We start from the raw sequence: 22978 nt of genomic DNA, 5'->3' as shown, positions 1-22978 counted from the left end.
GCTGTATATAGGAAATAAGTTTCTCTAATATCAACTCACAAATAAACTGAAATACAAGGTGCTAAATTTTTGAACAGCCTTAAGACACTTTAATAACTTTAGGTATGTGGTGGCATGTATGAATCTAACACAGGAATAAAATTTATTTCCAGTCTTGGGTGTGACATGACAGTAATGTGCAAGATGACAGGTAAAATTAGAATTTATCAGGTGCTGCTGGCAGGAGCCCAAATTAATGCCAGCTGGGGACTGAAGCAGAACTGCCCTACAGTGATCAGCTCTTCCTCCACCCCTTCACTTCAGCTATCTGAAAAGTTACCATGAATCTCTTCCTCTCCTCCCTTTCAAAAAAGCCACAGAACCTGAATGGGGATTAAAGGTTTAGAGTGTTACTCTATTTTGCAAGGACTTACAAGCAGAAGACAGGTGGTGTAATTGTTTAAGCATTGCAGGTTACAGGGACTGACTCCTTGGTGAGAGCAGTCAGGAGAAAGGATCAGCATGTAACCATGGCTTCACAAAAAGCAACCCCAAGTTTTAATAAATGAAAATAAAAGAGCCACTAGAGAATGCCACATCATAAGTCAGTACTGAAATACAGATCAAACAGTATTTATTTTTGCTTCATTTTTAGAGTCTATAACAAGGATGTTCAGCAACACTCAAATGCCAATGCCTACCCAAGCACATTGAAACCCTTGGAGTTTGTCCCTCCAACCTCATCAATAAAGTGTCAACAACTATCAGAAAAATAACTAAACAAGTCACACTTCAGATTTGTAAAGAAAAGTAGAGCTTCAACTTTCTCACTTAAACAGGAGAGAAACCTTGCTATAGAGGCAGCTTACCAACCCAACACTGTTCATGCACAACAGTTCCTTAGTTAAGGTCACATTTTTGCTTTGTTCTGGCTTTTTTGCCAATTAATAGTAATAGAACTGCAGCTGGAGATTTTAATATCTTCATACTTAAACCAAAGTGCAAACTACTAGAAAAGTAACAAAACCATCTACATGTATTATGTTTCCAGGTTAAACAGTTCTTTTTTTAACCTGGAAACATTTCTCTAGGAAGTGAGGCTGAATCAGACTTTGAATAGGATTCAAAGGCTAAGAGAAAGACACCATTATTTCAAAATTTAATCATTCCCCATTTAAGGGGTTTGTTATCTTTAGACTGAATTCAGATATCCTTGTGTTTTCTTCACACAAAGGGGACATGGCTGCAGCCTTCCCTGTGCCCATTTTAGTCATCTCTCATTTCAGGAAGAGACTTGAATGTGGCACACAATTGTTATCCAACCTTCACCTAGTCTTAAGGCAGCTTCAGCCTCCCTGTGTTTATAAAATGTCTATCATCTACATAGTCTCTTCATACACAGACTAGTTAAAGCCACTGGAAAAGTAAGAGTTACAAGGCAAAAGAAATATATTATACACCAACTGCTTTTATTTAATTTCAGAAACCGTTCACAAGATGGTAGAAAAAAAACTTACAACCACTTCTAATTTAGTCTTTCATTGTTCCCAGTCAGCTCTAAACCCATTATGTGCAAAGCCCATTTACCATGCATCTAGATGATAGATACAGGCTATGAAATTCTTGATTCTACTTGTAGCAGCTTATGCAGGTGCAGCCAAATACCAAGCCTCAGGACAAATTGTACACAAACTTTACAATGTAGAATTTGAATTTAAAATATGAAACTTAAAATCTACACAAAACTGGTAAAAATCAAGCACAGATACGAGGACAAACTTAAAACCCATGTGAAAAGGAGTCTCGTCTTCCTTTCAAGTGCTTTATTCTGCTACACAGTCAAAATGAAGATGTAAGCTTGTGGTTAGTTTAAATTACACTCTGTAGATACTATAGACCAATTTAAAAGTTACACATACAGCAATAGATGTCCATTGGTTCATCTGGATTACTTATACAATCCAGCTGGATTGTTGAAAACAAGTCAGGCAAAATTTGAAAGAAAATCCTTGTGCAACTTTTTAGACAAATGTTTACTGGTGGGCACACTGTACCCCAGGTCCATGATGGCTGCTTTCTTCATCAGAACTATCATTATAAGCTTCACGTCTCTGGCCACCACCTGAACCACGAGTGGTATCAAATTCTTGAAGATCTACCTCTTCTGCATCACCAATTACATTGGGAAATTCTGGTCTAGCTGGCAGAAGATCTTCAAGTTCCTGCCCCAAAGAAAGAAATGCATTCAGTATTGCATCTAGAAGACCTAAATCAAGTGACTGGTTTCCCATATCTTTGAGACACCTCTAAGAGCAGGTTTGGCTTACAAGTCTATGCTGATGAAATTCCTGAACTGCAGAGTCATTCAAAAGCATTTGTATCAACTGGAAGACACCACTTCAAGAAAACCAACAGCTCCACATATCATCTACCAGAATTGCAATCAGTAAATACAGTTGCACTCCATGAACTTATCACACAGAAACAGAAAGATTCTCCTCCTGCCCTCATCTGTGCACCATCTGCACAGCTCTTAAATACAGCTTCCAAAAATTCATATTTCAAGGGCTATTTCCAAGTAACACATGGCCCATAAGAAAGGTTAAAAGAACTTTACTCACATCTGAATTTAAGCACTGAGAGCAAGCCCATGAGGCACAACACAGGCTCTTTGCACACTCTGTCAAGTAAGACACCACATTTTTGCTTGAACAGCTACTTACTGAAAGCTTTTCTGGGCTAATCCAGTTATTTTCAGGAAACTGAACATCAAATTTAATGTAGAGATCCCCTTTCTCAAAAGGATTGCGATACTGTGGCATTCCTTCCCCTCTGACTACACGAACACAACCTGCAATTCAAAGAGAAGGAAAGTAATGAAGTGCTGCTGCAGAGCCACTCTCTCTCCACACAGCTCTCTGTTTCCCCAGCCTGGGCTCAGTTAACAGGACAACAAGGGTGGGATTAAGTGCTGAAGAGTCACAAAAGCATAATCAAAGAAATCCTTATCAGGTCTAGCCTACCTGGTTCAATTACTTTTCCAGGAGGATATTTAACCACAATCTGACGTCCATCAAGGTGCTTAAATGTGAACTGAAATCCACACAGTGCTTCAACAAGTCCAATCTTGTGTGTCATATGCAAGTCATTCACATCCCGCTGGAACACCTGGGAAACAAAGGAAATCTCCTTTCTAGTACTGCAATCACAACTCCACCAGACTCATTATTGAGAGTTCATTATTATTTATCCTTAAAACTCAATGTCAGAGCAACAGCCTTTGTATGCAGTGAACCTGATTCCATTAATTCAGATGGCTTAACATGCTTGGGAAGTTTGTGCCTGACCAAGTGTCATCTATAATAAGCCAAACCACACACACACCAAGGTAAGCTTCAAATTAAACCAGGCCTGTACAGCAGCCCCAACTTTCACCCCCAACATCTTCCACACAAGCAACCTATAAACAGAACTGACAACAGTTTGACACCATTGCACCTGCACTGGAGTATATAAACCACATCTTCGTTTTTCAGCTCTTGTCCTCAAGCATTTCTGCTTTAGCTCCCTTGACCAACAGCAGGACTTTGATCACTTAGCCCATAGCTGCGAGAAGAGATCTTTAGGCCACAGAACTCAGGATTCTTAATCAGAGTAAATCTTACAATTTGTCCACTGGCAGACAAATGGATAGTGGACATTTGTCCACTGAGTCCCATCTGAAGAGAAATTTCAAGAACAAAGTCTATCTAGTTTTACTCACTAGGACAAAGTACAGACTGGCAGATTAGCAGTCCTTGACACAGCTTTGAAAAGCTTACAAAGTACCTAATGAGCAGATAACTAATATTATATCCTTAATATTTGACTGTAGTTTAAATTTGTACTTCATGCTACTCTGTCACAACACAAAACTCCTCAAGTGCAACACACAAACTGTTTCTTATTTCATCATAGCTATTAGAATTAAAAAAGGAGCAGTCACCTCAACTCTACCCCACATGAGTTTTAACAGAAGATAAATTGCAACATTTAATTCCAAAGTGCAGTGATTCCAGCATACAGTGAACGGAAGTCTTACCAAACCAGTATAAAATAATAATGTTTGTTTTGTTAAGTTAATTAGCAACATCACTATTTTGTGTTACTTCCAGAACCAGAGTAGCAGACACAGAAAGCACCATTTGAGGGTTTTATCAGGAGTTCCCTGCCACGTCACAAGACATGGAAAAAAGGCACGCTTAGAATTTTGTTAGTGTCACGAGCAAAGCAGACTAAAGTGAACATCCTGAATGGCTCTTCACTGCATCCACTGTAGCAAAGTCAGTCAGAGCTTATCTGAGCAGCTGCCTCTTGCTAGCATTAGGAGGCACCAGAAGCTCCCAGTCCTCTGGCAAAGGACTTGCCCAGTTTTTTCTGGCTCACCATGAAAGCTGTGTTACACACTATAAATCTATTAAAAGCTATTCCCCGTCTCTCCCAGAGCTGCAACTGTATCAATTACTTTAAATGAATGGCCATCTATAGAACTTAAATATTAACAAGTGGAATAAAAGGCATTTAAAAGATCAACTCAAAAGCATTACCTCATTCTCCTTCTCTTGCAGTAAAAGGACAATATCACCTGGTTCCACTCCGGGAGCCTGATCTGCTTCTCCACTGAATGTAATTCTTTGCCCATGTTTCATGCCTTTATCTACATGGACTTCAAGTATTTTTACCTCTTTGATCACCTTCTTCCCTTCACATTTTTTACAGCGGTCTTTTTCATTAATTACTTCACCTAAATAAAGACAAATTTTGAGTTCAGAGATCTTGACATAATTGCATCCAATTCCTAGGAAAAACTATTTGAAAGCAAGCTGAAGAATTTCTGCAACACAACTAGTGATTTCAATGTTGCTTTATGAATTCCTCACAAGAGGAAATCCAGGCTTCATTTATTCTAGCTGAGAAATGGGGAAGGAAGAAAAAACAAAAGTTCTCTGACTGCCTCATCTCCCAGAATATCCCCACAAGACAGTCCTGAGTAAATGCAGCCTGGAGAACTACAGTCTCTTGCATACAAAAACAGGGAAAGAGAGCTGGTCACATCAGATTCACCCCTACAAGGGTAATTACTGTTTCCAGCAAACTGAAGGGTGACAATCCAAAATGGCTTCAATGCTCTGTTCTACCTCACCTTTATTTTTCCAGTGAGCTCTTGTCTCTATACACAGTAACCAAAGCATTAGGGCACATGGACTGTAAGATTTCGGTATTAAGTGCCACAAGCAGATGCCTTTGGCTTAAAACATTAAGCTTCTCACCTTAAACCACCTTTCTGTGAAACAAAGCATAACATTATGATGAAGTTGAAACTACAAAATATGTAGGTTAGGCATATGAAATGTTAAAGACAACATCATTTATGAAATGTTTTGACAAGTCACAAAATACAACTCTTTGTAGCTTGAGTGTTGTGACAAGTAAAATCATCCACAAGGTGATGTTATTACTCTGCCAACTGCAGAATACATAAAAAGAAATCACATGAAGTGCTGAACTTGCTACCCCTAATCAGAACCAATTCAGGCAAAGATATCATCTTAATTTGAAGAAGTTAAAAATTCAACTTTAGGTTCCCATTTTTAACCTACGATTGTCCTTGGATATGAGGAAATGCAAAAAGACAAATAGCTCCTAAAATAGCAACATCCTGGTTTTTAGTTTAACACAAGAGTAACAGCAGTAAGTAATATTCACATCTAAGTGTTTTTAAAGATGATCAATCCCTACTGCTTGAGCTTGCAGGCTGTTTTTCAGTACATTACACACTGTAAATCTTGCTGCTGTTCTAAGTGAAATGATTTCTCCGTGCTGCCACCAGAGTGAGACGCAGCTGACTGGGAAAGGGCAGAAGTGTCCTGGATAAGTTCCTCCTGAGATTTGAGCAGGAGCTGGATCCAAGCAAGCACAGTGAGGAGCAGAGCAGAGCCTGGCCTACCTTCTCCGTTGCAGTCGGAGCACACGGACTGCATCTGCTGCACCATGCCCGGGGCCAGCTGCCGGATCATGATGCGCACGCCCCGGCCCCGGCACGCGTTGCACTTCTGAACGGAGCCGGCCTTCCCTCCCTGCCTGCAGCACACAGCAGCGGGGCATCAACAGCAAGTTCTTCACAAAGAGATCCCAAACCCCCTGCAGCAGCAGGCCAGCATGCCTACATGCCCAACTGCACTGCCCATTAGTCAGGTCCTCTGCTCTCCCACCCTTCCCCCCCACAGAGCCCCTGAATAGTTCCAGTTCCATCAACAGCATCATTCAAGTTCAACAATTTGCTGGTCAGAAAACAGGCTCCAGTAAGTCAAATACTGATAAAGATCTGACACAGGAGATCCTTCATTACACTGTCTGCCAACAAAGCAACCAGAGAACTCAAAAATACAAATAAACTTACCCATTACATGCACTACAAAGGACATTCTTGCTAAGTTGTAGTTTAGTTGTCTTTCCATTATACAGATCTTCTAAAGAGACTCTACAAAATAAAGTATTTCTCCTGGGTTATCATTTAACAACTTATTTTGCCCATGTAATTAAAATACTTGCCTAGGACAAATAAACAAGCAACCTATTTTCCTAGTTAATATTCCTAACAAGACTACATCTGCTATCAAAATAAGATTTTAAGCACCATTTTAGCTTCCCCAAAGAGTTACTGAAAAAACAATTTCCATACATATCAATATACACTTGATACACAATATAAATCTGAACATAGTTTTAGAGAAAAGCTGTAATTTAATCAGAATAAACCAGGTAGGGTTGGTTGTGTTTCTCAACAGGAAACAAGCTTATCTAGAATTTTAGGTGCTATTATACAGTCATAATTAATTTCTACCAGGCAGGTGAGAAACAAGCCTCTGTAAACACTCCACACAATAATATAGTCTATTGCATAAACAGTAATAACACAGAGTACTTACTACTGTACTGGGTTTTCCACTTTAGTGGGGAGGGGTCAGCATGTCCCCAAGGCCACTTAACTTTTTAGTGTTCCTCCTAAAAGGGTTTGTTAGTGGACCAAAACTTCAACTCAGTGTATTGAGTTGTAAGAACAGGTTGCCTGGCATCAGTATTTACAAATAACAACAAAATCAAAGCTCATTAATAATCCACCATGGAGTACCAGCTACAAAACAGGCAAGCATGTGAAGCTAAACAGACTCGGCCAAGCACAGTCTCCCAATCACAGGAAAGATGTTGCTTAACTGAAGTTGTTACAAGGGACCTGCTCAGCAGGCAAAAAGCCAGCCATGACTGCAAGAAGAGATCTCCAAAACACAGATGTGATATTCAAGAATGGCTTTGAATAAATAAACAAAACCAAAGCCACGACACACACTTTTCCATTAATTATGAGGTTCAACCATAGTTCCAGCTGGCACTGCCCTATGAATTCAAGTCTTTCCAGAGCACCTCCACCTCCCCAGACCAGAATCTGCCTGGTGAGTAATACTTGGCTGTTGAAGGCTTTTCCAGATTAGAACTACCAAACATAATCAGGGAGCAAAACAAAGAAAATAAAGCTAACAAAGTACATAATTCAAATAACCTGGCAAAGTATTTGGTAGTTTCTGGATTAACCAACCAAGGAAAGTAACTCCAGATGACTGGCCCCTGCTCTACACACAACATGCAGCTCTGAAGAGCAGTGCAGACTGCAGAGGATCTCAACTGAGAAGCGTATCAAGAACAGAAACCAGCAGAGTTTCTATGGCCAGGAAAGCTTCAAAGCACAAGATGCAGCACCAAGGTACTCACTTGAGTGGATGCACCATATCTTCTCCTCTTCTTCTACCATTGCGACTTCTACTCTGGCCACCCATGAAATTGAACAATCCCCCACCAAAGATATGGGAGAAAATATCGTCCATGCCACTGCTGCCGCTGCCTTCTCGCAGCCCCTGCTCCCCATATCGATCGTACAGCTCACGTTTCTCAGGATTTGACAATACTTCATAGGCAAAGCTTATTTCTTTGAACTAGAAGAGGAAACAGAGTCAAAACAGTGCATGATCATTTAGAACCCAAAGGCAGCATTTTGTGAGTTTCTCCCCCTGCATGAACCCCTATCAATTAAGAAGGTACACAATGAAACACTTTTCCCTCATTTTAACATAACTTATTCTTAGCAAGACTTTAAAGTTAGACTTAGTTTTGTTACATCTTACCATAAAATATTTTACTGCAAAACTTGGTTGGCTTTGTTCTTTACTAGCATAAGACAGATTTCTTACAAATTAAAAAAAATCCAACCAAAAAAAACCCCAAGTACACAACAGTGCAATAGCCAAAAGGCAGAATATCCAACAGTTACATACTAACAGCAAATGCTTCAACATGTTGGGCACTTCAAATACACTAACAATTAAGTAGCTTTCTGAAAGGTATATTAATGTTTTTGGCAAATTAGTATCTTTTCATGGTTATCTCTGCTCACCTCTACGCAGCCATCAGAACTGCAATTTGGTTAAAGATAATCAGCTGAGTCAACTTAATTGCTGATTTTTAAATTGCTTTTAGTGTAACAAATCTAATTCAATCTTCCCACACATGTAATTTGGTTTATGCTGCAGCAGTTTTAAGAATCTCTACACATCCGTTTCTCCATGTTGGAAACACTTGAAAAATTGACAATCTTTTTCAAATTCCTACAGATGCCATGAGCAGATGCCATTATCTCAGGAAATGAGCAGCAGTTTTTTCCTCAGCATTACCTTCTCAACCAATTTGAGCCAACTGCTGCATTTTGTCATGAGGTACGCTGGCAGATGTTGAGATTGGGGAGAAGCTGCCCAGACAATTCTCCCTCTCACAGTACTGCTTAACAACTTAAACAGCAAGCCCCCAGCACCTGAATTCAGCTCCTTAGATGTTAGTGTAATGGAAAACTTAAGGTATTAAAAAGAAAAAGATGAATCTTTCTTACTTTATCCCCTGCATTTGGATTCTTATCAGGATGGTATTCCTTGGCCAGTTTTCTGTATGCCTAGTTGAAAGAGGTAGAAAATTATTTAAAATTTCCATTTATCAGTTCTTTTCTGTGAAACTCAAGTAATATCCCCAGGAAGACAGAAAATCCTAATAAAGCAAAGTGTAAATATTATAGTGTTTCAAAGTCACTAATATATTGATACAACCTAAAAATATTTTAATATGGCTATGTGCATACATGAACCAGACTCACATTCACACACAGCCATGGCACACAATAGCCAGAACTAGTTCTCCTGCTTATCCTCATTAACTTACAGGGAGAATCCCATCTGATTTTCATTGAAATGACTTGCTCTTCAGAACCCACTCAAACCCAACACCACAGCAGTAACTTTGAACCCAGTTTGTCTTTGCCCTCAACCACAGCAGTTCAGTAACAACAAAATGGCTGCCTCAGCTTCCATGCAACCCTAGAACCACTCCTCACAACAACCATTTCCTTCTTCCCCACCTATCACTGATGGAAGGGTTCACCTCACTCTGAGCTCAGTGCATGAGTTACATGTGCACAAATGTACACAGCACTGCTTTTATTTCAGTTCTGTACATCAGCAGGAGTACAGCCAAATCCCCAGAAGGGACTTTCCAGGCTGCTTTTTTCTGACCAGCACTGACATTCTGGACCACCACTGGTTCTTCAGCAGCCCTTCACCTGTTCTGCTTACACTTGAGAGGATCAGAGCAAACAACACAGCGGGCAGAGACTTCTCCCACCCGAGCTAATGACAGCAGGAACTTCAACCCTTCCTCTATTCCACCTCAACACCCCTCAGAAGCAATCAGGGGACAGATATTAACAAATTACATTGTATACAGTCTTTTATTTTTCAAATTACAACTATTAACAAAGCTACAGTGATGCAACAGCAAAAAATTGAGTATCAATTCTTGGAGAGGATTTTTCAAACACTTTATTTCTGAATAACTGAGCACCTAAAGTAACTCTTTAGAAATACAATATTAAGATCTTTACATAGAAAGCTTTACAGAAATGACAACTTTTCAGCTTCTGAACAAATTTCCTTTTTTTTAGATCCATTCAGTTATTTCTCATTATTGATTTTATCTTGAAACACTCTGTACTTCTGCATGCAATCAAGACACAATAAAGAACTAGTGAAATAAAAACAATGTTGATATTACAAGCCTAACATTCTAAAGGAGATTAAGTGTAAAAACCAAAACTCATATATCTTACTGGAAAAAATCACCCATAAGGAACAAAGCATAATGTTCCACAAACCTGTGTATTCTATGTCATAATGGATGTTCTCCATATATTTTAAGTATAACAACCAAGAAAAAAAAGCAAAACACCACTAAACTGATAACCTAAGTAACATTATCTAATGAGGAAAAAAGGAGCTTGCAATGGTGATCTTTAAAAAGAGAAAACCCTCACATCTTTTCTGATAACAGCATTCCAGGCCAGAACAACTCTTACAACTACCCATGGCCCTGAAGGAAGCCATTACTATTTCATCAGAACCAAATCCAGAATCAAGGTCTACACTGGGAACATATATAACTTCAGTAAAAGTTAATTCAGCCACTGTAAAAGCCTGTTCTCTCAGCTCCTTCAGACCAAGATTCGTTTTCAATATTTCTATACTATTAGACAGGTTAAAATATCAGATTTTAAAGCACCCATGAAACCTCTCAATGACAGTAAGATACACAGGAACTCCTTGGTGTTGCAGACAGCTGGAAAATTTACATTCCACGAATAGTCTAATATGTGGTAATTAATACTGGGTGGTGCAGGCTATCCTAGCAGAAAACTGCTCCGGTTTTCACTCTTAAAGGACACAGATAGCTTTAAGCGAACCCTGTAATACATTGAAATATTCTGGTGGGCAGTGCTGTGTACTAAACACAACCTTCTCAGCGCGTGCCCTCCATCTCCAGCACAATTTCAGCACTGCAATCGCCGAGCCCTGCACAAATGAGGCTGCCGCGTGCATGACGGGTAAGGCGCAGTTGTTGGTGCCAGCACCACCCACCCGCGGAAGCCTCTGCGAGTGAACCGTCTGGTTCATTCTCCTCCCTCACGTGGAAACGGTCATTAAGGCCTCCACAAAAAAAAAAAAAAAAAAAAAAAAGGACAAAAAAGAAAAAAATAAAAAAAGTGCTTTAAACACTACAGGATGGAATTGCTATAGTGACGACCTGGCTCCAAGTTTTCGCCTCCCCTCTTTGTTTACCTCGCCTTCCCGCGTTCGGCCTGGGAGGAACCGCATCTATGAGCGAAACCGAATCCTCCCAGGCCTGCACGTGGGGCAGACAATGGCACCGGTGAGGCTCGGCCCGCAGGGATTCTCACCCCCGAAGAGCCCTCGCGGCCGCGCTCGGCGCGGTGCGGCGGGGGCGGGATGAGCCGCGTTCCGCCCGCGCCCGGAGCCCACGCGGGACGCGCCGGGCCAGGGACGCGGCCGGGCCCCGCCGCCCCCTCCTCCCGCCGGGCCCTCGCCCTGCCCGCGGCCTCCCCGACCGCTCGGCCCCGGGCGCGGCCTACCGAGCACCGCGCCGCGCCCGCAGCGCAGCCTCAGCCCCGCCGCCCGCGGCCGCCCCGCTCGGCCCCGCTGCCCTCGCCGCCCGCCCGCGGGGCCCTGCCCGGCCGGGCCCAGCACCCCCCCCACCGCCCGACCTCCGCCCCTCCGCCGCACCTTCTTGAGTTCATTGTCGGAGGCGCCGGGCGGCACGCCCAGGATGTCGTAGAGCTTCGTGTCGGCCACGTTGGCCATGGCGGGGCGGCGGCGGGGCCGAGCGGGGCCGGGCGGGCCGAGGGCGGCGCGGGCAGGGCCGAGACCGGCGGCAGGACACGGACACGGACCGGCCGCGACGTCACCGCGCACGCGCTGCGTCACCGCGCCGCGACGCGCGAGGCGCGCGGCCCCGCCCCCTCGGCGGCCCTGACCCAGTTCCGGCGCGGCGCGGCAGGGGGCGCTGTGCGGGGCCCTGAGGGCACGGCCGGGAGCGGGGCTGCGCAACGGGGACAGCGGCCTCGGCTCTCCCGCCTGGAACTGCACTGAGCCAGCGGCCCGGAGAACGCCTCTGGGATCGTCCAGTCCCACCTGTCACTGAACACTTCCATGTCAACCAGACCCCGGTAGCGAGTGCCCTGTGCCGACTTAAACACCCTCACGGACAGTCACTCCACCGTCCTCCCTGGGCAGCCCGTTCCAGTATCTGTAAAAAAATTTGACATGATATCCAACCTGACCGTCCCTCAGTGCAGGTTAAGACTCTTCTGTCATCCTGTCCCTTACTGCCTGGGAGAAGAGCCTGACCCCACCTGGCTACATCCTCCTTTCTGTGAGTTGTAGAGAGTGATAAATTGACCCCTGAGCTTCCTTTCCTCCAGGCTGAGCCCCTCAGCTCCCTCAGCTGCTCCCCATCAGACCCGTACCCCAGATTCTTCCCCAGCTCCCTCAGCTGCTCCCATCAGACCTGTACCCCAAATTCTTCCCCTGTTCCATTGCCCCTTCTCTGGACTCCCTTCAGCACCTCAATGTCCTTCCAGAACTGAGACCCCAGAACTGGACACAGCACTCGAGGTGTGGCCTCCCCAGTGCCCAGTACACTGGGACAATCCCTGCCCTGTCCTGCTGGGACAATCCCTGGGACAATCCCTGCCCTGGTCCTGGTACAGACCAGGGGCCATTGGCATTCTTGGCCACCTGGGCACACCTGGCTCAGGTCCAGCCTTTGTTGACAAGCACCTCCAGGTCCTTTTGCACCAGGCACTTCCCAGCCGCTCTGCCCCAGCCCTGAGTGCTGCAGGGTGTTATTGTGGCCAAAGGGTGGGACTGGCATTTGGTCCTGTTGAACCTGAAATGCCAACACTCTTGGTCTTGGCCTGAAATTTTGAACATGAAATGCCACTGTCTGTGCAGCCATGTCCCCCAAGTCCCCAGCTCCTGCCTTCCCAAGCATGGCACTGAGGAGCATGGGGCACATGGAGCGACCCTCAGGCACCAGTGGGTTTTCCTGCAGGGACATATTGCCAAGTGGTTAGAAATAGCACTGGTACCCATCTGCTCTGGTTTTGTGCTTTCTCCACTGCTGGGATCTGAAGCACCAGTTGCTGTGTGAAGCCCAGAGTGACTCACAAAGTGTGCCAACCCCAAGGCTCCAGCTGGGCACCACTCTTTGCAGGCAAATAAAAAGCTGGGTTGTGTTTAATTAGATGTTTGTCTCTTAAAGCTGGGCTGGGAGAGCAACTGCTAAGCCCTTCCCTGGCTGTAGGCTGTTGGTTGTTACCCCCTTGTTGGGCAGGGGCTGCTGGAAGGTTCTAAGAGCTGTGGCAGGTACATGGATAAAGGTGATGGTATGGGGTCTGTATAAGGGCAAACCCCAAAACTGGCTTCTTGCTTTCTGTCTGGGTAAACCCAGGCTGTGCCTCAGAGAGGATGCTCCCTGAGGAAGAGGTGAGCAAGGCTGAGGCCTGAGGAGAGCCTGCTGGGAACAGATTACTGGCCTGACCTGTGGGAGAGAACAGAAAAGGCCCTTTCAAAAGGTTGTTGTGCTTGTGGCATGGAGATTTGAATGGGTCCTTTGCCTCAGGGGGACAGATCTGAGTGCCTGAAGGCTTCTTCCCTCTTTGTCTGCAGGGGTGCCCTTCATGGGGACACAGCCTGTGGTTGCACAATCCTGGGGCTGGATTGGGAGGTACTGGCTGCTGGTGGCTTCTCTGCTGCTTATTGGGAGGGTGCTTTTGGGGCCCTCAATTCCATCAGTGTGTTTATTTGGGCTGTAATGATCTGCTTCAGCACATGATGGTTAATACCTGCCTCTGGGATTGCAGGTGTGGCAGCAGTCAAGAGCTTCAAAAGAAAATGGAGACCAGTTTTGGAGGGGGAACAAAAGAAAATGGAGACCAGTTTTGGAGGAGGAAAAAGAGTGGCAGGCAGAGAATGGCTGGTGGAAAACAGTCCTATGGGCTGTAATTGTTAGTCTGGTTCAGAGATGCACAGAAAGAAAGAAAAGTCCTTGTAAGGAGAGGTATTTTTCATTGGTGTTTTTGGAGGTTGCCTGTACAGCCTTTGGGAATTTCATGGTTTAACTTACAGAGCCAGTAAGGCTTCATGATTTGGTTTACCTGTGCATTACTTTACTTGGTTTCATCTAAATAAATCTGCTCTAAGAACTCTCTGCTGTGCATACATGGCTTGACTATTTTAGATTGTACTTGCTGACAGATTGATGTGTTTCTAGAGAAGATAGTTTTTGTCATATTGGTTTGGTTTTTTTTTTTTAGTGGGCAGTCAGGTAGGAAGAAAAGTTGGGAGTGTGTGGAGGATTGCCTCTTTGCCCTACAGCTCAGATTTGGTTTTTTTAGGTGTTAAGCAGAATCAGCAGACTGATATAAGCACTATTTAACATATAAGGAATGTTTAGCATACCATAGTGTTTATGTTTTCTTGGCATTAAAAAAATAAAAATCTAAAGCTCTGAGAAGGTGAGTTGCTCAAACCAGTGAGGTGCCATTCTTATCTGTGCCTGTGGGGAGGAAGTTCACTGCAAGGATGACTGAGGCCAGGCTTTGCTGTCCTGGCAGCTGGGTGGCTCCTGAAGGCAGCTGGCATTGTGAGGCCGTGCTGGCAGGCAGAGATGGGCCGGGCTGTGGGCTGGGGGTGAGCTCAGCTCAGGCCATCAGCTGCAGCACAGCCCAGCGAGGCACTTCAGAGCAGCATTTGTGCTTTCTTCTTCCCTGCCAAAACAGCCAGCTTTTTTACTACAGGCCTGCTTTATATCTTGCACAATCAAACCAAGCAATAAATAATATGAAAATTCCTCTGGGATGAAACTTTGCATTTTGTTTTTAAGTGGAGTTGAAGAATCCTAGGCTGGGATGATTAGCTTTTTATTGAATTCAAATGTGGATGAGGAGCAAGGTGGTGTTTCTTCTTCCTGCCCTCTGCTTTTAGCCCAGACTTGTGAGCTGCACTGACAGAACACATAGGACACACAGCTGGCCATATCTCACATTCAAATTGCTTTCAAAATATCTTCAAATTGAGACTTCCCTTGGAATCCAAAACTGTATCCTCCCCCACTTCTTTTGCTATCATTTGCACATTCTTTGTTTCCTTTGTATGTCTTTTTCATTTTTAAAGATGATTTTATTATTCTTTCAGATAAGAGCTTTTCATTTAGTTCTAATGTTATTATTATCTCACTATGATAAAAAGCAGTAGCTATATGAGTGTTTATTTGTTTCTAAATAGACTGCACAATTCTCAGCTCTTTGAAGTATTGTTTTATCCTTACATAGGCACCAAAAGGGACTATTCAAATTCAGTTACTGTTTCAGGCCTTTTTTTCATTCTTTATATAAAACAATTTTAATTTCCTTTGTCAAATGATGCTTTCTTAGAAATAAAATAATATTGATCATGTTCATCACTGGAGAATTGGAAAGACATCAATTTCATGTTACTACAAATGAAGTAACCCCCGTTGAGGCTTATTTATGAAGTTATTTTATGTGTTCAAAGTGGTCTGAACATGAAAATATGACTGGGCATCACTAACTCCTGTTTTATTACTAAACAATAAAATTGAAATTAAAAAAGGTGTTCTGTTTAAATACTGTTAAAGAATGCAGTTACACTGAAAAAAAATACTGAGCTTATATGGCCATTCTTTGAAATGCTGTTTTTGGTATCAGCTTTCATCAGATAAGGCAGTTAGTTTATCCTGCCACTCTCTGATTTCTAGACCCTTTTAGCAATGGAAAGCAAGCCAGTGAAGAACAAAGAAAGGACATGAAACTTGTGGAGAATCTGAGGAGCCTGTTGGGAAGAGGGCAGCTGCCGAGGGCACAGCAGGCAGAGGCAGCCAGCTGTTCCCTCAGGGAGCAGGGGGAGCCTTGGCAGGGTCACAGCAGCTCTGCTTTGTTGTCCTGCCCAGGAGTGGTGATGAAAGCCAGGGCTCATCAGGAATGAGCTGCACACCTCCTTCCTTTGGCCATTTCCTGGCCCTGTTTTTGCTGTCATTACACCTCTGTTTTTCCAGGGCAGGCTCCTCCCAAATAAACAATCCACCCCTGATGACTTGTTGCACATTGGCCCCAGTTTTGCTCCATCTGCCCTCAGATTTGGGTTACTCAGATAATGCCAGCCTTGCATGGTGTTAGTGACACGGTTCCCCTGAGTGCTGACCTTGCATGACTTCAGTCCTGGAATGTCCCTGGCAGTCCCTTCCCATTCTCTCTGCTGTCTGACAGTTTCTCCTCCAACTCCTCCTTAAGCACCTGTGGCACCCTCACAGCACTATCTGTAACTTTTGTCACGCCCTCATAGTGTTTTCTGTAATTCCTAGTGAATTTTTTAATGTCATGTCAGTAGTTTCACACATTTTGTTCAGTTCACTGAATCTCATGCCAGCACCAACTCCCTGGTCTCTCCTTTGCCTGCAACCCCAACTGAGCATAGCTGAGAGAAAACCAGAAAGTTCCTTACTTTTTATCTGAGTGCTGGGCATGTGTTCCTTACAAAGGTATAGCAGACATCAGTGAGGAGGGGAGCACTGGCAGGTAGTGCTGAACAAGCTAAAAAGCCTGGACTGTGGGGATCTGAAAGGAGAGCAGGGAGGGGGTGAGCTAAAGGGATTTTCCTTCTGAGTTAGCTAGAAGAATTTAGGAGTTCTGCATTTTTAATGCCAAGTTATCAAGGCACTTGGGCTTTACTGGGTTGTTTCCATCTGAAGGGCATGTGGCAAATCCTTTTATTCTTGTAAATAAAGTGTTTTGAATTTGGATTTAGGTTTTGGAGGTTTTGGGTGTAGAGTCAGAGATCACAGAGCAACATAGATTGGGGAGAAAGATTTAATTTCTTCCTTAGTGAGAGATTTCTCTGTGATGAACAGTGTTAAGTGTTATGTATAGACCTTTTTCAAGACTGGAAGTGATCAGAAAAATATACCAGTTAACTTTATTAACTTTATATTTTCCTAATGAACTCTTGATCACAAACCTTCCTCTGTGAGCCAGAGCAAGATAAATTGAAAGTTTCAACACAGCTTGGCACATGGTGTCTGAGCTGAAGTTATGAAGTACTAAGTTAGATTATCAGGCTGTATTTATAATGGTCTTTAGCAAGATGAAAAGCCTTTTTTCCTAAGCTCAGGAAAAAGCTCAAAAGGACTGTTATTTTATCCTGTAGTAAGAGCTGGATGAGTAAAGAAAAAAGTGTGTATGTGTATAAAAAGCTAAAAAGGTTGTGCATGCATATACACATTGAAAAGCTGACATTGCAAGGACCTTCCTTCTCTTTGAATTGCAGCTGATTTCACCCCCTCTCACTGATTTCCCTGGAAGCTTTGTACTAGGCAATGTTTGAGAACAGTCTGTGCATTTCTGTCTGTGTCTGTGTCTTAACCCTGGATAAGCATCAACACACTATTGTTTTATTCTAATCATCATTTTTGGTATTATTTGACAGGTTCACATTGTGTCATTGGTTGCCTTGTCTGCTGTTCCTGATGTGCTAAAACTGCTTTGGGGGATTTCTATGGAGTGCAGAGCTTATTGCAACAGAAGTGTGGTACAGGTATGTTATATGGATATCAGTACTGAAAAAAGGTGGTGTGAAAATTAGTTTCTGTAAGGAATCAATGTTTTACCTTAAACAAAAAGGAGTGGGTTTTAGGAATTTTTCTTAATAGCTTTTAAAGAGCTTAAGACTTGAGAATGTTTGTGAGAAGTTTATTTCAAACCCATAATTTTTTTATATACAACTGATAAAATCAAAGCATCTTTGCTGAAACATGATTTGGGAGGAAATGTATAAAAATCAATGCTAAGGGAAGATCAGCCAGCCCTGTTGCAGTCTCTGTATTATATAAGATTCTGAATGAAGTCCAGCTTCCTCCTTTTTCTAATGTAAAGATCTCAGTGCTACTGTAATCATCATAGTAGACAAAAATGTTTTTAATAAGGTTTGTGTTTGGAAAAAGTGTTTCAATTGATTAGGGTGCAATAGTGCATGTAACAGCTGAGGTGTAAGAAGTGGCTTTGCTGTTTGTTGCTTTTGGTTACCACAGTTTGTAGTATAACTGTGTAATGCCTGCATTCACTACTTTATACAAGAATTGTCTTTTTTCCAGTGTTGGAAGAATTTTCTTTTTTCCCTGAGTTGGAAGCATGCAATCTTTTAATTTTACTGACAATTCAGGTTCACTTACACTCCAGGAGCTCTTCACAAGCATTACTGTGAAGCCCTGCTGGTTGTGTGCACTTAACTCTGTGTGGAGTCAGAACAAAGCACATTATTAAGATAAAGGCTACATTCGGTAAAAACACCTGCAAACCCACCATCTCTGCATGCACACAGATTTACACAGGTTTTGTATTTCATGCTTAAAATTTGGATTCAGCTGAAGTTTGCATCTTTATCTGCTTTTAACAGTCTCTCCTCATAGGGCCTGGTTCCTGTAATGGGTGGAAACATCCTCAGTGAAAAAAAAAAACATTCTGTCATTTCTACTTTGTGTTGTATCTGTTCTTTATGTGAAGGCCTGTTCTCAATAAAAGCAGAGTATCAATGACATTTTCCTGTCACATAAATGTAAAGATGCTGTTGCTACACCTTTAGATATATTTAAATGTTCCTGAAGTATTGGTAAACCAGCTGGTACAGGTAAACCAGGCCCTCTAAAAGCAGAGGGAGAGGGGAATGGCTGTGAAGAGTGGAGGTAAGGTGGTGCTGGACTGTACAGAAATTTAAACCAGGATGAAAGAAATTGTTAGAGAAGGTGACTGGGGACAAACAGCAGTTGTTTAATATTTACTTATTTTAAGAATGCTTTAGCAAAACCCCAAACCCAACAGCAATATGGCTTCTGGAGGCAATAAGCTGCCTCTGAAGGTCCATCTGCCATACAACATACCTTTTGAGAAGGAAGGAGGCAGCAAAGGTGTGTAATATTTTGAGGCTGGGACACGTGTCAGCTATACTGGAAGTATTCTGTAGAAACAGTTCACTGAATAACTTATTTATTCTGTAGAGGAACCCACACCTGCTCATCAGCCTACACATAAATCACCTCAAACAAAGCCAGCCCAGCTTCTGACGGTCTTGTCCTTCCACGGGGTAAAGAGATTCCTGAAAATTGTTATGAATTCCAGTTGGTGATGAATTGGGACTCTTTCATCTATGCTTTAAGCTTATATTTGTAATTTTATTATAGCTAAGAGTCAAATTATTAATAGATCAACAAATTTATAGTCAGTGCTTAGGAAATGCATAAGGAATTTATTAGAAACTGCTGAATATCAGGTTTCTACATTTCCATTTTCCATTGCACACACTCTTCCCAGTTTACATTGTGTTGCAGATAAATTAGTCTACACAAAATATTTCACTACAGTTATTTCTGTGAGTGCAAAGACTACAAAACAAATAACAAAAAATAATATTTCATCTTCAGTTATGAAGGCATCTGCATTTTCTCTTGTCCTTTATATAGTCAAAATTTTGATGTCCAGAGTTATGTGTTATTTTGGAGGAAGTGCATCTGATAAAAGTTTTATGTACAAGATAGATCTTTGTGCTTGGAAAAAATGCAGAGGATTGTCACATTTGAGGCTCTCTGACATCAAACACTTTTACAAGCTGGAGCAGTATCTCTTGACTGGTTCAAGAGTGCTGTTTCAGAGCTGTGTACTAAAGGGCACATCTGTCCTTATAAAGAGATTTTTATGAGTTTGCTTAACCATGCACCAATACCTATTGCATTATATGTTGTAGTTCTAAAGGTTACTTCATAACTTTAGCTTCAGACTTGTTCCAGTTGATCTGACTTTTACCATTTATTTCAGCATAAGTGCAAGTCTGGAGCTTTACCCAATGTCAGTCTGATCTTTACCAATTTGAAACATGTTTGAATAACAAGTTAAAATCAGAAAAGTTTTTTATCTGTCTCTGAAGTAATAATGTGGACAGAGTATCTGAAAGTGAGATTTTTGCCTTTCAGCTCCCACCAATCTCTTTAGCCTGCAGGAATAATGCAGAACTTAGGGGAGAGAAATATTAGAATTGACTTGCAGATCTTCTCTTGTATTAAAAGCAGGAATTGTGTATTCATGCATCTGCTACCTTTGCACTCTCTGAAAATGTGAAAAATAACTGTTAGCTTGTTATCATCTTCATTGTACTTCTCTTGAATAATGACTCATTTCTGACTTCTTCTGAGAGGTCTGGGAAGGGGGAAAGATGAAGAAATAAAATCTCTTCCTGTGTTATTAATGACTTTTTTTTAATTTGAAGTGAGAGAAAAGGCCTGAATAAAAAATTAATGGAAGAGTTTGTGAGAAACAGTAATACCTGAGATATTCAAAGATGGCTGTCCTGACTTGGTCACAGGGTTCATATATAAGACTGGGAGTTTTAAGATAATCTAATCAAACTCCCCCAAAAATAAAGCCAGACTGTCTTCTCAGCTAAGATTATTTGTGATATGAAGTTGTTGTTCTAAAGAATTTTCCCCAATTTTGGGGAAATTTTGGTTAATGCTTCTAATAGAGCACAGCAGCTATCCCTTTCATTAACTAAATGCAGCATTTACAGCTAAAATCTGATTTGCAAAGTAATGAGGAAATAGGAAGAGTCCAGACAAGAGGGTACTGCAAAGGGATTCTGACTTTTTTGTGTATGCAATTTCCCCACCTTTTAAATGTCATTTAAATAGTCTGTGTTATGTTGGACGTGCAACTTAGCATATCAGACAAGTATTGGAGATTTCTGTATTGGAGATTTCTGCCTTTTTTTTTTTCCCTCTCTCATCTGTGTATGGAATGAAGGAATTTGGCATCTGCTGCCTGTGAGAAAAATTGCAAGTGCTTCGTTGCAGTGTGTTTGTGTCTGCAAGGGGATACCCAGTGCAGCCCCTGCGATTCTGCACCCAAGCCGGCCGGTTTCCTGCACCCAGCGCTGGCCGGGGGAGCTCCTGCAGCCAGGCTATCGAACTGGAGGTGGCAGTCACTGACAAAATACTTCTTAGCCTGAGGTCTGAGCCTTGGGAAACGCCGGCTTTTCTCATCCCTGGAATGCTTTCCAGCCCTCTCTGATTAAAGCTGGGAACAGTTCATTCAGACCGTGTGCCAAGCGATGGCTGTCATCAGGGTGTGCTTTGTGCTGTGGTACGTTAGCAGCTCCCTCTAGGAAAAGTCTGTGGTAAAGGACCTCAGCTCGTTCCTCTTGCTGCTTATTTGCTTTTTTCCTGCATCCCGGAGATTTTCCATGTGGCAGTGAAGCAGGGCGGGCTGGCTGTGTGAGAAGGATCGGGGCTGTTCCCGGCGCTGTGCGAATGCGCTGCTGAAGGCAGCCGAGGGTGCCCGTGCTCCCTGCTGAGGCTTTCCTGTTCTGCCTTCGCTGCCAGAGAAGCAGGCACTCTACAACAACAATTACAGTGGTTCATCTCGACTATCTTCAGATAAATTTGAGATCTTCTTTCTATCTGGAAAGAAATGATTCCCCCTCAAGTAAGATGAAATGGGCATACTTCATTTCTGGTCAAAACTGAAGCATGTAGTTTAAAGAACATTCTTGTTCCTTTCTCATTTTGATCAGCAAATCTTGAAGACAAAAAGAAAAAAGAGAGAGAAAAGCCTGGTGTTTAAAATGTCAGTTTTCCAAATCTAAGTAATGTTGGTGACTTAAAAAAAAAATAAAAATATACTCCGTGTGTGTTTGTGACAGTTGGGGATGCAGCTGACCTGAGCTGAATTCAATTACCTTAAGGTTATGAACTCCCTTATGTTCTGTGTGTTATTTGTCCCTCTTAATTGTCTCCTCCCATCGAAGGGATGATTTCGTGGGCAGCCGGGGAGCCGGGCCCGTGTCCCCGCTCGCTGCCGAGCCCCGGGCGCCGCTGCCGCCGCTCGAGGGAGCTCTTGCTCGGGAAATGGCTCCGCTCCCACCTGAGCCTGCCTCTGCCGTGCCCACGCCTGAAATCCTGCTTGACCCCCCTTAAACTTCACTTTGTCACACTAAGCGTTTTACATTAAACTTACTCATCTTAATTTTTGAGTTAGGGTAGAAGTGTCAGGAATTGTTTCCATAGTAACTTGAAAATAGATGCTTAGAAACACAATCTACTGAATTGACAGTAAATTAAATTTGGAATAATTTTCGTAATGGGACTTCTGTAAATTTAGTAAACTGTCATTTTCAGCAAGATCTGGTCCATGTTGCCTGATCATTTAGCTCTGGCAGCTGGTTATATTTTGGTATGGGGGAAACCAATTTGAATACAACCCAGTGCTTCCAGTTTGGACCTGGTAACAGAAATAATAGTGAGAAAAATAAGATCATGCTTTCAAAAAGAAAGGAAAAGAATACATTTTGAAACCTATAGGTAAGAGCAGAAAAGGGGAAAAAAGATTTGTGAATGACAAACAAACTGAAAGCAGAGGATGACTAATGTTTGTAATAGATCTTGCAGTAACAGGGCAGTGCAGGGAAGTGCTGTGTCATGGAGAGTGGCAGCCATGGCCACTTCTCTGTTTGGTTTCATGGGAGGTGCCACCACCTCTCATGAGTGTCTCAGGGTCATAGCTGGGACTTGTAATACCCCATGTTATCTTTCAGTAGAGATCAAGTTTTGTTAAGTGAATTCTTCTACTTCCTGATCTTTCACTTGTGAGGAAACAAGAGGGAAAACTCACTCCTTCAATAAATTTAAAGATTATTTCCTTAAATATGACAAGGTCTGTATCTCCTTGCTCTTTTTCAATGTGACTTCATTGATTTTTAGTGAAGTAGTTAATCAGAAAATAATTTTTAACTTAAACAGTCAAAATTAAATTTTCTCTTTTCCTACTGATTGCTAAGAGTTAGTGAAGACAATCTTTTCCTTTTTGCAAGTCTTTAAACTGTGAATGAATATTTTTTGGAGCCTTCAGCTTGACTTAGAAAATGAAACTAAAGAACTAAATGGTAGACAGGAAGCC

At 42.5% G+C, this 22978-nt stretch overlaps 1 protein-coding gene across 1 annotated transcript; it reads right to left on the bottom strand.

Annotated features, from left to right (window-relative positions):
- Nucleotides 1–591: 591 nt before the first annotated feature.
- On the bottom strand, nucleotides 592–11875 carry DNAJA2 (DnaJ heat shock protein family (Hsp40) member A2). The gene is made up of 9 exons (XM_064723427.1): nucleotides 11688–11875; nucleotides 8954–9013; nucleotides 7786–8006; nucleotides 6419–6499; nucleotides 5966–6099; nucleotides 4566–4762; nucleotides 3003–3147; nucleotides 2703–2830; nucleotides 592–2201 (listed from the first exon to the last, which is right to left on the bottom strand). The coding sequence occupies exons 1-9, from the start codon at nucleotides 11763–11765 to the stop codon at nucleotides 2013–2015; spliced, it is 1233 nt and encodes a 410-aa protein (XP_064579497.1). The 5' UTR covers nucleotides 11766–11875; the 3' UTR covers nucleotides 592–2012.
- Between the last annotated feature and the right edge of the window lie 11103 nt (nucleotides 11876–22978).

The sequence above is a fragment of the Zonotrichia leucophrys genome, chromosome 11 (genome assembly GCF_028769735.1).
Source record: "Zonotrichia leucophrys gambelii isolate GWCS_2022_RI chromosome 11, RI_Zleu_2.0, whole genome shotgun sequence".
Lineage (NCBI taxonomy): Eukaryota > Metazoa > Chordata > Aves > Passeriformes > Passerellidae > Zonotrichia > Zonotrichia leucophrys.
Note: the sequence above shows the minus strand (reverse complement) of the source record. Positions and strands in the feature narration are given on the sequence as shown.

What these genes read in the sequence shown, in the direction of transcription:
- DNAJA2 (XM_064723427.1), bottom strand. Translation starts at nt 11,765, where the DNA reads ATGGCCAACGTGGCCGACACGAAGCTCTACGACATCCTGGGCGTGCCG. An exon ending in CCGACAATGAACTCAAGAAG is followed by an intron (nt 9,014 to 11,687) that starts GTGCGGCGGAGG and finishes TCTTTCAACTAG; the next exon opens with GCATACAGAAAACTGGCCAA. An exon ending in GATATGGTGCATCCACTCAA is followed by an intron (nt 6,500 to 7,785) that starts GTGAGTACCTTG and finishes TTTATTTTGTAG; the next exon opens with AGTCTCTTTAGAAGATCTGT.